Consider the following 13432-nt stretch of genomic DNA (forward strand, 5'->3'; position numbering starts at 1 on the left):
GGGGTCAAATAGCATCGCTATCAGTTACTCTCACAGCTACAGGTGAACTAGTAGATGTGATTTTTGCTTTTGCTCATTTTCTACTATAAGATCACAACATTGAGTTTGCTTTTTAGTTAAGTGACTAAAACTGCAAAAATATGGTTCTTGCCATCCCACTCGCCTTAATTCGCACAGGATGACAATAATTGAAATATTATTGTTTCAAGTAATTTAACACAATAGGGGTGGAATAATTACTCGCCTGTTATTTCGCCACTCGCCCACGTCTTTTGTAATTCTATTAAAGGCCAATTCAGCGATCCAAGCGAAACTGTAAAAAGCTACAACTTTGTATAAATTGCTTAAAAGTGAAGAATATGTCATTTTGAAATTTTTATTAGGTATTTTGAAATTAAATATTTGGCAAAAAACAATGAAATAAGTAAAGACTGGGTGTAAATAAAATAAAGATGTTTTAACCTACGAAATATTGTAAAATACTAACAGCCAACAAATAATACAATCAGCATAAAGTAAATTCAATTTTGCCTTTATTTTGTCTTAATTTTGTCATATTTTGTCCATTCAGCAATAATTGGTCGATTGTGTTAGCCACTTTTAATATATCTTCTAAATTCTGTTGTTTATTTTTATTATTTACCAGCGGTCACCCGTCTTTCGCGGTTCGTAAATAAATGCAATTTGGAAATGCATCACTACCCTCCAAGGTTTTTATTGAGAACAATTTTACCAACTGATGCTCCCTAATTGAGTAAATAAAGCGAGGAGAATAAACACGTATTATGAAAGAAGAGAGTACATGGGTGCCATGGGGTTGGCGATAATATTTTTAATAATCCGCGAAAAAATAGTACATATTTGTTAACAGTTGATGGTGAAGAAGTATATACTAGAACGATAGAAAAATACAAGGGATAAAAGAGGTAGAGAGGATAAAAGGAAAGAGAAAGAAGAGGGATGTGAGCTAAAAGGAAGAACAGTACAAAGAAGGAGAGGCTAGGGGACAACGAAGAAGAAGTTGATTAAAATGAATTAAATGAAAAGGCTGATCAATTTGATAATGGCATGGAAAACCAATGCAACCCGCGGTTATCGCGTAAATGCACGCGTAAACACACGATTGCTAGGTGACCATACAGTATTTTTGGACCCTGGATAATGTATTTTAGGCTATTTGTGCTAATTTTTAGACTTAATCAATAAGAATTTTAAAAATGAGGTGAATAAGCAACGTAACTTAGTGTATGATTTGCTTTGCAAAAATGTAATTCGCAAGTGCATCACCACCGTTCGAATTTTTATCACGAGAAGTTTTCCAACTCGGTAATTTATTATATATTTATTAGTTTTTCTAACATTGGGTGACATTTAGATGGAAAATCATTTTCTTCTGTAATCTGTTTTGCTGATTAAATTTTAGTAAACTTAGAATTGGTGCTCAAAAAAGGACGCTACTGTCACCCAAAAATTGATGCTGAACAATGACTCTGTAAATGTGTAACTTGAATGTTGTTGAGGATGAGTTCCATTTCATTATGAAGTGCTCTCATTATGATGACCTTCGTACTTATTTTCTGGTGTTAAGGAAATTTATGATATTGATAAGCTCAGTGATACTAATACTTTCCTTCTCATTATGAGTGCAGAGGAATATGGTTGTATTTCTCTAATTCTTGAATATGTTAATGGTGCATTTGCTACACGGATGTCTCATGACATTTGAATGTACCGTACTTTTGTTATGTTTTGAATATTATATTATTTTACATTCCTTATAATGACAGTTTTCACTAATGTGTGCTAGTATTACTGTCATGACTATAGCATTTGATTATTGTAAACTGTTAATATTATCTTGTGATTTATGTATTTGTGTTGTGTCCTTGCATGTATATTGTTTACATTGATTATATATATACCCAATGTGAGGTGAATATCAATAAAGATTCTGATTCTGATAGCAGATTTTGAGGTTTTGAAGTACTACAAATTTATGGGAGTGAAGCACTGCTAAAGATTGATTTTATTTGACACTTATTATCAACTTTACCTTTGTATCATTCCATATCGGCAGTAATTCATATTGCGGTAATATGTCCGATCGGGCGTTGATGTCGTCGAATGCCATTTCTATTGCAGGAACACAGCCGCTACCATCCCATCCACCACCAGGTCCCTCGTAATATGAGCTGATATACAGCGGAATTTTCTCGCTTGGCTTTCTAGAATTCTCACGGGGTCTCTCCTGATGTGCGTAACATTTGTTACAAAGCGCGGCACAAGTTGAGTTTGCCTCAAAGTCATCGCTACATCTAAAACGCTCAGTAACTGCTAGCATCGTTGAAACAGGATTTGTAGTAAAATTTGTAGAAATATCACTCTCAAGTGTTGAGTAAACTTTAGAAGTTGTTATATTTTCAGATACATCTGCAAACACAGCCTTAAGTGTGAGTACATGTAATAGCAACAAGTAACGCATGCTGAAATCCGTTAATAAGAAAACAGATGTAAATCAAATCAAAACCTGATCAACTAGAACTTTATTTCTGCTCAAATGGATGTTGATATTTTGAAGTGTTAGCGAGTGATATTCAGTACACGCGGTCCGTAGACATGACAGTAGTTCACACCAATGTGCTCATCTAAGCATTATAAAAACAGAAAACATCGCGCTGTAGATTTATTGCAAATCAAAACCTGATCAACTAGAACTTTATTTCTGCTCAAATGGACGTTGATATTTGAAGTGTTAGCGAGTGATATTCAGTACACGCGGTCCGTAGACATGACAGTAGTTCACACCAATTTGCTCATCTATCCTAAGCATTATTTATAAATGACCGCAGTTACACTGTTTGGTTCATCGAATGAACCATTTAGTGGTCCGTTGCAAGATGTATAGAGCGCCATACTACATGTAGTCCGACTCAATCAACGCTCCGTATACATTCATTTAGAAATTCGCATAACAGTGACATCTATGCTAAACGAAAACATTTGCATACACCCACCTTTAATCGAATGCAATAAAATATATTGATGAAGCACAATGACATGTGTGTGATAGTGGAAATATAATTTACTCGTTGAAAGTTGTATTGTTCCGTTCCAACAGCCGGAATGGCGAGTGGAATGGAACGCCAAAAACTATCCTGACACTTAATCATAATTTCAAAACCGAACTATATTGGGATATTAGATGCAATATCCAACCCGGCACATTATGCCACTATGACACCTCATTTAATCCTCTTTGACATTGTGAATGTAAAGTTTTAGGCAAGTCATCTGGCATTGTCTGTGTTGCCAGGGAATGACATCTGTTGACATTTTATACGTGACTACAAGAAGCAACGTAAGAAGCATTTGAGTAGACAAAGGTCCAGCTTAAACAGTGACAAACTGGTCTATTCATCTACATCTACATAAATACTCAACAAAGTTGCATGAAAGCAATATCTAGTTGAGGTGATCAAAGGCGCCCATGCAGTTGAATACAACATGGTTATACAAAACTGAAGAAAAAAGACATGAAATTACATATTATTAATACAACTCTTGAAGCAGCCAACTGATTTGACAATATACACGGAAGGAGGTAGGGCGTTCCATTCTATGATTGTCCGGGGAAGAAACTATATTTGTAGGTGTTTATGTGAGGTGTCATAACTCTAAACCTTTGGGGATGGTATTGACGAGTTTTAACTGTCTGTGCTTGAACATATTCAGGAATGGGTATTGCAATTTTGAATTTTATACCTTGTTGTTAATCTATGTTGTCTTCTTCGCTGCTCAAGGGAAGGCCACTCCAGATATTGAAGGATACTAGTGACCGTGCCCTCTGTTCTCCGGTAATTGTTGGATACAAACCGAGCTGCCCTGCGCTGTATTGCCTCAATTCGTTGGATGTCGGACACATTATGGGGTTCCCATACAGCGCAAGCAAACTTAAGGTGCGGTCTTACCAATGCGAAGTACATTTGCTGTTTTACGTACTTTGGGCACCTCCAGAGATTTCTGCGAATAAACCCTAGAGCATTGTTGGCTTTAACGGAAATATTGTTGATATGATTTGACCACTTTAGATTACTACTGATTTCAACCCCAAGATATGGGTGATGAGATACGGTTTCCAGATTACCAGTGCCCATGCTATATGTATAAATGATAGGATTTTTCTTTGTAGTTACTCGCAATGTCTTACATTTACGTGTATTAAATGACATTTGCCACTTGTCAGATCATTCAACAAGTGAATTGAGATCTTTCTGCAGGGCCAGTGAGTCATGCTCAGATGTTATTGACCTATACAACAAGCAGTCGTCTGCAAAGAGTCGTATTTGCGTGGAACTATCGAGGTTGTTTGCTATATATGCAGGTATGTGCATTGATATCATAATAATAATAATAATAATAATAATAATAATAACACTTGGTTTATTCATTCATGTAGGTCGCCATTTTGGTAGTCAACTATCATGGGCGCCCATCACTAAATGATTATGATGATATCAATACAGTATGAACCACGCGTATGAAGGAATGCAAATTTTCACACCTCTCTGTTGCTTTATTATAATGATTTTTATGAACAAAATGGATCATAATGTTAGACTTTTCTTCGTATGTTAAATATCCTTGACTGTCTTAATACTCGTATATTGCAAAACCGACAAATTTTGTGTATATTCTACGTTGTCCATGCGTTCATTTTGTACGTTCATAATCTTCAATAATAGCAAAATAAGCGACTTTGCGCTAGCAGCCAATCACACGCTTCAGCGTAGTGCTTGGGATTACCATGAAGGATATGCCTTCACACTTAGACGAAGCAGTCTTCACTTGGACCAACCATCCTTCATGGTAGGAGCAAGCAGTGCTTAGCCAATCACAACTCAAGTCTGTGAGTAAATATTTATTGGATTTGACGAACAAAAATCTAACCAATGATATACATGTAAATCGCTTCCGTGTTTTTTTTTTAATAACTTGTGGTAGTGTTTTATTTTTATTTTTTGAGTTGTTTTTGAAAACAGAACATACAGACGTGCTTACAATGCAAGCTATATAGCATACATGATTAGTCTACCTGTAATTTAATTACATTCATTAGTTTGTTATTTTAAAATCCATTAGTTTGTAATTTAATTACATTTATTAGAGTCTGTAATTAGAGTTGATTAAATAATCAAACGTTCAACTTTTTCACAATAACCAGTGCATGATTTGCACATTTAATATACCGAGGAAATATTGTTGGACATTAGCAATTATAATAATATTATACAAAAACTATCAAGGCGGTTCTCGAACCACGAGTCTCGCCAGGTTTCGCGACCCTCGCTATTACTTTGGTAACAGAAGTGAGAAAATAGGGACGATGGTTCTGAAATAGGCTGTCCGATGATATGGGTAGTGAACACCACAGTATTAAGAGACAAATCTTTTAATTTTCAGCTTATTTATCACCCCAAGTTTGATATAAAATTGGATTTAAACTGTTCATGGGAAACCAGATTTTTAATTTTCGGTTTTACATGTTAACCTCAAATGCCCTTTGACCTCAGCATGTGAGCTTGTACAATTAGAGTTCCAATAGTGCAGCTATGTCCAAGTTTGATATAAAGTTGAATCGATTAAGGAAAATCAGGGCTTAAGCCACTATCTGTATTTCCCTTGCGGCGTACATTAAACCCCATCAACGGACTGTACCAAGTTGCTCTCGAATATGCGATTGTAGCGCAATTAGAAGAGTACTTAGTTCTTAATGCTATTGCACTGATTGCTGGTGGCTATACACTAATCCACTCTAGAATTTGATGTAATGTTTTATATAATAGGTAATGGACAAATAACACGATTGTCTGTTTCTTTACACTAAAGAAGAAGCCGGACCTCCAATATAATAAGATTAACATATTTATGAAGACGTAGATGTGCATCTTACTTGGGGATTTGGTAACCTATTTTCTTCCCACTGGCGAACATTAATGAATTGCATTACTATTCTAGATCCAGCCTAGGCAAGATAAACATGATAAATGAGACAGACATGATACAACCTTAGCTAAATTTACGACACTGATTTATATATTTCACCAAGTTGTACTTTAGGTACAATTTCTTGCAGCTTAAGCTATATGTTTGATTATTGTTTTTGTGAGGAAAACAGAATTACTTAAGCCCCATTCAAATACATGAAGCAATAGGGTTATTGCAGTTCATGTAAAATGTTCTTCGTCTTTAATACACGGCTATATGCTACTAGAATGGTTCTATTTTGGTAATATGTGCTTATTTAAGGCGAGTTCGCGTAAAAGCTGGCAACCAAATTATTTTGGTTAATTCGGAACTATATTGGAACTCCATGACCCTCAAAAAAGACCCTAAACCCCCCCGCCATATTTCATGCTTTTTACGTAAAATGTCATAACTTTTGAAGCAATAGACATAGGAAGATGCTTTTGATGATTAACCATATGTTTTGGCATATGGGGATTTTACTGCTGCCATTAGAACATCCACCGCACTTTAAATTTGTTACAAGTATATTAAAACTCATCTCTTTGTTTAATTATTTGCTTTCCATTACTATCTTGTTCTTTAAATTTATCATGTTTTTATATGCCCTTTGCGCCTCCATGGAAATATAAAAAGCATATTTTTTAAAATGCTATTTAACGTAAGGTAATGTATGAATCGGGGGTGTCAACGTTACTGATTTATTGGTCTTCTAGATCTTCTAGATGTTTTCTCTACATGAGCACCTTCCCGAACACTTTGATTTCTCACAGTTACACCTGACGAGATGGAGCAATGAGACCGGAGCTAGAGCAACCTGAGAAAGAACCGTCAATAGATTGTTGTCTAGGTTTCGCCACCCCAAGGTCAGAGGGTCAAGACAAGTTGGGTTCAATGCCAATATATCCCGGCGCCAGATATCAGTATGGACATGGGCACGGCGTATATGTTCAATCCATGGTCCCTGAGTCTGTGGCAGCTTATCAACTGCTTGTTCACCTTGTTGAATTGCTTGAACAAAAACCATCTGAGTATCTTTCCTTGCCCAATGCGGACTCCACTTGGATAGAAAAGAGAGCAAAGAAACTCTTCACATCCACAAAAAATTTATCGGATGGTTTATCTTCTTCGCCAAGACCAGCCAGTGTATCACGACATTACGGGACTTGCATTCAGGAAAGTAGCAAAGCATCCCTTCTTGGCTGCCAAGTAGTGGTGTTCTTCGTAGAGCCACCCGTGTCTTGTGAATATATGTGGACATTCATCCTGTTGCTTGCAACTTCTACAGCAGGATAAATCGTAAGGGTGTCCGCCTCTTCCTCTGTGCTGCCACTGTGGTCATTGTTTTACATTTCTAATTCGTCGTTACTGTAGATGAGCTGATAGGAAAGATAGAGAGTTAGCAAATCCTTTGTGCTGCTGCTGGCGAGAAACATCTTTTTGTCTTTGATGCCTGTTGCGTCTTGAACGATGTAGGAATTAGTTCCCTCATCTCGCCTTTTCCGCCATTCTCCAGTTAGTTCTTTGACTCCTTCAGTGATGCTTTCTTTGTGTAAGTTGTCAAATATAACTCGCACTTGACAATATCCTCAAGCCTTTGAGTCAGTGAGTTTGACGAAGGATGTTGCAAGCCTGTGGTTGCAAGCTCTTTGCAAGTTTTGAAATTCATGACTGTCATCAACGCCTGCATAGCTTACTACTACCATTCCATCAACTACACGACAGGTATCCGATCCCGCTTCAAACTCAGTAGGCTGTGCAGAAGCTTGACGTGTGTTATTTGCAAACCAGATCTTCCAGAACCTATGTCACCGTGCGCTTGTCCGTCGTGGTAAGATCCACCCGGTACCATAAGAACGTTGGTATATGCAGACTCACGCATCCCAATTACTTCTTCCAGATTGGCACTCTTTCGAGATGACCGGGCAATAACCAACAATCTGGCAAATAGTGCATGACGTTGTTTCCTTCAAGGTCAACACCACAAACCCTATGTTCCAATGTTTGTTGCAGCATACGTCCATGGCAACATTGATAAGAAAGTTGACACTCCAGATGGGAAATGCAATTTGTCACACTCATTGACTCAAAGGCTCGAGGATATTGTCAAGTGCAAGTTGTATACGACAACTATACAAAGAAAGCACCACTGAAGGAACAAACTAGAGACTGGCGGAAATGTACGATGAAGGAACTAAATCCTACACCGTTCAAGACTCAAAGACAACAATATGCATTAGGTGGAAGCGTATTTAACGTTAGCTTTGGACACTTAATTATTTTATTGATTCTTTAAATGGATAAGCCGTGTGGAAAAAAAGAAAATAATTAAATACGCAAAGAAATGCTAAATAGGGCACATCTGCCTAATGTTTCTCGATAGCAACAGCACAAAGGATTTGTTACTAGATATTGTTGCTAGTCATGAATACAAGCAAAAGGCGGTGCAAAGTTTCCCTGCAGCCTATAACAAGCTTGGCCCAGAGAAATCAGCAACTTTGATCAACTGGCATGCTCTCACAGGATGTGATAGCACTAGCTTGTCTTGGCGAAGGAGATAAACCATCCGATGAAGTTCTACGTGGATGTGAAGAGTTTCTTTGCTCTCTTTTCTGTCCAAGTGGAGTCCACATTGAGTCCACAACAAGGCGTTGACAAACTGCCACCGACTCTGGGAGCATGGATTGGACATATACGCCGTGTCCATGTCAGGCTAATATCTGTCGCAAGTATATGGTATTGAACCCAACTTATCTAGAGCATCTTGACCTTTGGGTGGCAAACCTAGACAATAAGCTACTAACGGTTCTTTCTCAGGTAGCTCCAGCTGCGGTCAAGATTGGCCCAGATCTAGAAGATCATTGAAGCAATGACAATAATAAGTTCTGTTGAAAGATTGGACTCTAGTCAAAAGTGTTCCAATCATAAATACGTTGTTATTTTTGAAATCCTCATATGCCAAAACATATGGTTTGTCATCAAAAGCACCTTCCTATGTCCATTGGTTCAAAAGTTATGGCACTTTACGTAAAAAGCCTAAAATATGGCGGCCATGTTGGATTTTTGCTAGTTTAAGAGTGTTTCTAGTGTTCTTATTTTGTTTCCAATGAATCGTTGACCCTTGATGAGTTTAGATAAAATATAATAAATATTGTATGACATTTGAATGAACAGTTGTGGTTAATTGGCAATTTATTTTTTTTAAATTGGCGACCATTTTGAAATTCAAAATGAATGCTCTAAATGTTAATGAAAAAAACTGGCACCCATTTTTTTCTTAATCAGTGATGTTTCTAGAAGTGTTTAAACATGAGTGCCAAGAATCTACCCCAAAAAATGACAAATTTGAAAAATATCACGTAAGCCTATAGACTACACCACTAATTGCAACAGAAACCATTTAATCACCATTCGTTTCAGAAAAGTATATCAAAAAAAATATCAAAAGTTCCCAAAAGTCGAAGTAGTGGAACAGTGCCTAATTTGCATAAATAAAAAATGGGCGCTTATACAGGGGTGAAATTTCAAAGTTGGTCACATCTTGTTTAAAACCATACCAATGTCTTGCTCTTATCATAAGGATACAGAAAAAGTATAGTTCGACCAGTCTCCGACATACAGTTCTTGAGTTATAGGCAAAAAGGTCAAATTTTGGATCCACAGTCGTTTACAATGGAACTATGTTCCAATTTTAATCCAAATGGTCTTAAATTGTTCCTGTATAAGCGGCCATTTTGGATTTATGCAAATTAGGGACTGTTCCACTACGATTTTGGGACTTTTCATATGTTTTTGTGTTAGCTTTTGGAAGATGGATGCATGCAAACTGGATTCTGTTGCAATTAGTGGTGGGTAATTTTTAAAATTTGATTTACCTATTTAGCCCATTTATTGGATCGATTGAGCCCATGAGTCGTCGTCGTCATAATTCATTCAATGTGTCGAAAATTCCATACGACGATTGTTACAAAGAATGCATCAGTGAAGCGTAGGTTCGAGCCTCAAAGTTGAGCAGGTGGGTTTCATCTACATTTTTTACCCTTTATTCTTGTTCCGTGTGCATGGAATGTGATTTTCTTTCTTCGTTCCCCATAAACATGATAAATTAATCTGGTGCTAATATCGTATGCGGTAGTGATTATTATGAACATTACTAAATATTGAAAATTCAAACCAACATTTGTCTAGGAAAAGTTGTTCAATGTTTATCCTCCGTGTTAACCTCAAAGCAGCACATGTTTTCAGCGTATATATTGGTTGGGCCCTTAAAACCGGTTTAACCCACCAGAGTCTGGCCCTAAGTCCAGAGACCTCAGAGAATTGATTGATGCCTACCCAAGACAAGGAGATATGCAGTTCAAGAAATACTTCCCAAGACACCTTCAAAGAGGCATTATAATGGAGTGCTCATCTGTATAATGGTGAAATAAGGCTCTGAAGGTGACTGCGCTGGTGCTCTACCAATTAATTACTTCTCTGTATATATATATAGGGTCAATACCATCATATTGATGCTTTTATCAAACAAGAACAGACGCACATTGCACATACGTAACACACGATATCAATCCAATTTAACAATTATTGTTACATTAAGGGGGTACTACACCCCTCGATAAATTTGTGTCTATTTTTGCATTTTTCTCAAAAACTAATAACACAGTGGTAACAAAAGTTATGTATATTAAAGGGGCAAGGAATCCAATTACTATACTGGAATTTTAGTGACCCAAGACAAGCGGTTCATTATTTATGATAAGAAATAAGGTACCACTAGGATGTACCTCATTTCCTATCATATATACTGAACCGCTTGTCTTGAGTCACTGAAATTTCAGTGTAGTAATTGGATTCCTTGCCCCAATAATATACATAACTTTTGTTACCAGTGTGTTATTATTTTTGAGAAAATGCAAAAATAGTCACAAATTTACCACATGGGGTGTAGTACCCCCTTAATATATAAATCACAACAAACTGCAGCAACATGCAGCATTTGTTTAGATCAATATCCAAAACCGGAACCACAGGCGTAAATCACGTAATGTTGATGATACCATTGTAAGCGACCTCTAGTTTTCAGTAATAAACCCAAATGAATCAGTACTTGGTGTATAAAATCATATGTGAGATACCGTAAAATTCCGTCTACAAGCATATATATGCCTCTAAACGAGGTTTTTTGACACAAGAGACAAGAGGCCGACACTCTCAACAAAAACGTTATTTGGAGTTTGAACAACTATATTACTGATAAAGGCGGCTGTACAAACATGTATATTTGTAAGACCAATCTATTGCAATGTTTTTGAGAAGGGTATTGGCCTTTCATATCTTTCGTTAAAAAAACCCTCGTTTAGAGGCATATATGCTTCTAGACGGAATTCTACCGTATATGATGACAGCAATTTCAAACATATTGGTCACTTCTGAATTGCCTCCCGTAATATCGATATTTTCCAAATTATAACCATTATGTGAAGTATAGATAAGAGGGTGTTTTTGCGTGTATAATTTTGATGGTCGATATAATTTTATGTTCAATGTCAAAGTTTTTAGTTTTTAAAATTGCAATTTGTTAACATGATATAACAAGCTAATATAACAAGTAAATAATTGCGAAACGCCAGCGCCAGAGAATATTAATAAATGTGTGTTTTAGCGATTGACGCGATTCCTGCATTACGATTGATGAAGATAGAAATGAACAGAACAGAATGACACATAAATAACACATATAATGTAACGGAAATAAGGGCGAAAATAAATTAAGTTGTACAGAATAAACATTTTGCGTACCAAAATAAATTATAATAAAATACAGTATGGCTTTATGTGCCGCGAGTTCGGGTTTTTATTGTCTTTCCTCTTAAGTTTCTTAACCTTACCAGGCAAATAAGGTAGGCATAACTGGACTGAAAAAGTTGTTAAGTTGGTACGAACATAAATTCTGGGGAAAGTCCAAGCACACTGAAGATATCATTGACTGCACAGCGCAAGAGATGGACTAAGCAGTTGATGGATATATTGGCATTCAGGGGACTTTACTGAATGATCCCACCACAATCAGTTGCAAATATAGCATTCACGGCTAATCAATGATTACTACCCTACTCACCGACATCGCCTGGCTAATAATTACTTTGTCATCAGATATACTAAAATCAATACCCGGGATCGATACACGTGAATGTGCTATATTTATTTCCTTGCACTTTAACATATGTGTTGAACAGATATGATAGTCGTTAGCTTGCGTCTTGAGAAAGAAGCCTGCGTCTTGAACTCAAAACTGACAATATTTCTGATGTGCCGAATTATATAGCCAATCGTTGAGGTAGTCTAAAAGTCTAAAAGCATATGACCTTATTGACCTCGACTCAAACGCAGCGAAATCAGTAGCCTTAGTCAGATGTCCTTCGGCCCATTAAAAACTATTAAACAGGTCGATACAAAATGGCCATGCGTGGCGGTGAATTCAACCTACCATGGCGATTTCTGCCATGAAGATATCGGGGCGATGACACTGTGCCCTATTGGTGGTTTGTTTGTCATTATATTTTTATTAGAAAAAGCAAACATAAAAATAAATATAATCACAGAAAATCACACCTAGAGTGTATGCACAAAGATACAGAGTCAGTATGCGACAAAATGGCATAACATGACAATGCACCTTGTACATCAAATGTCAAAGCACTACTTTTTAAAATGATTAATTAATTAATTTACCCTTTTTATAGGCAATATCATATTCCATTTTTCGTTTCATCAAAATGAAGTTCTAGACATAAAAAAAATCCTTCTTAACTCTGTCTTTCCCCCCATTCCAGATGAAATTAAAAATGTCTTTCCCCCCATTCCAAATTTTTGTAAAAAGTTTCTCGAATTTTTATACAAAGAACAGGAAAAAGATACAAAAACTGTGGAAGCAAAAGAGATTTTATGACACAAATTTTACCAATGAGTGACAAACTTCTAGCTTTCCAACAATTTAAGGTTTGTTCAATTTGCTTCATCTTATAATTTAACCCAAACAACAAACTCAAATTGAGGGAAAAATCAATGAATTTATCTTGAACCCAGCAAAGCCCCTTATCTTGATATGAAAACTCTTGGTTGCCTTTTTTAGAACCTATCCAAATTGATTAGGATTTAGACAAATTTACATTACATTTACCAGAAATGTAGAGGATATCAAACAGACTTTGAAATGTTTCCTTTGAACCCTTAATGTAACATGTAGTGTCATCAGCAAGCATGGACACTTCTTTCTTGTTAACTAAAATACCTAATTACACTCCCAAGCGTCTCCATGACACACACGAAAAGGTATGGGGAAATTGGGCAACCTTGCAATATACAACGTTCCATATTGACTGATTTTGTAAGGAAATCGTCGCTAATA

General features: G+C 36.5%; 1 protein-coding gene across 1 annotated transcript in view; it reads right to left on the bottom strand.

The window, feature by feature from the left end:
- LOC140145286 (gamma-aminobutyric acid type B receptor subunit 1-like) overlaps positions 1–2341 on the bottom strand; it is a 35518-nt gene extending 33177 nt beyond the window's left edge. The window contains exon 1 of the mRNA XM_072167047.1: positions 2054–2341. Coding sequence (XP_072023148.1) covers positions 2054–2341 — 288 coding nt within the window. The remainder of the gene's footprint in view (positions 1–2053) is intronic.
- Between the last annotated feature and the right edge of the window lie 11091 nt (positions 2342–13432).

Source organism: Amphiura filiformis, unplaced genomic scaffold (assembly GCF_039555335.1).
Source record: "Amphiura filiformis unplaced genomic scaffold, Afil_fr2py scaffold_198, whole genome shotgun sequence".
NCBI lineage: Eukaryota > Metazoa > Echinodermata > Ophiuroidea > Amphilepidida > Amphiuridae > Amphiura > Amphiura filiformis.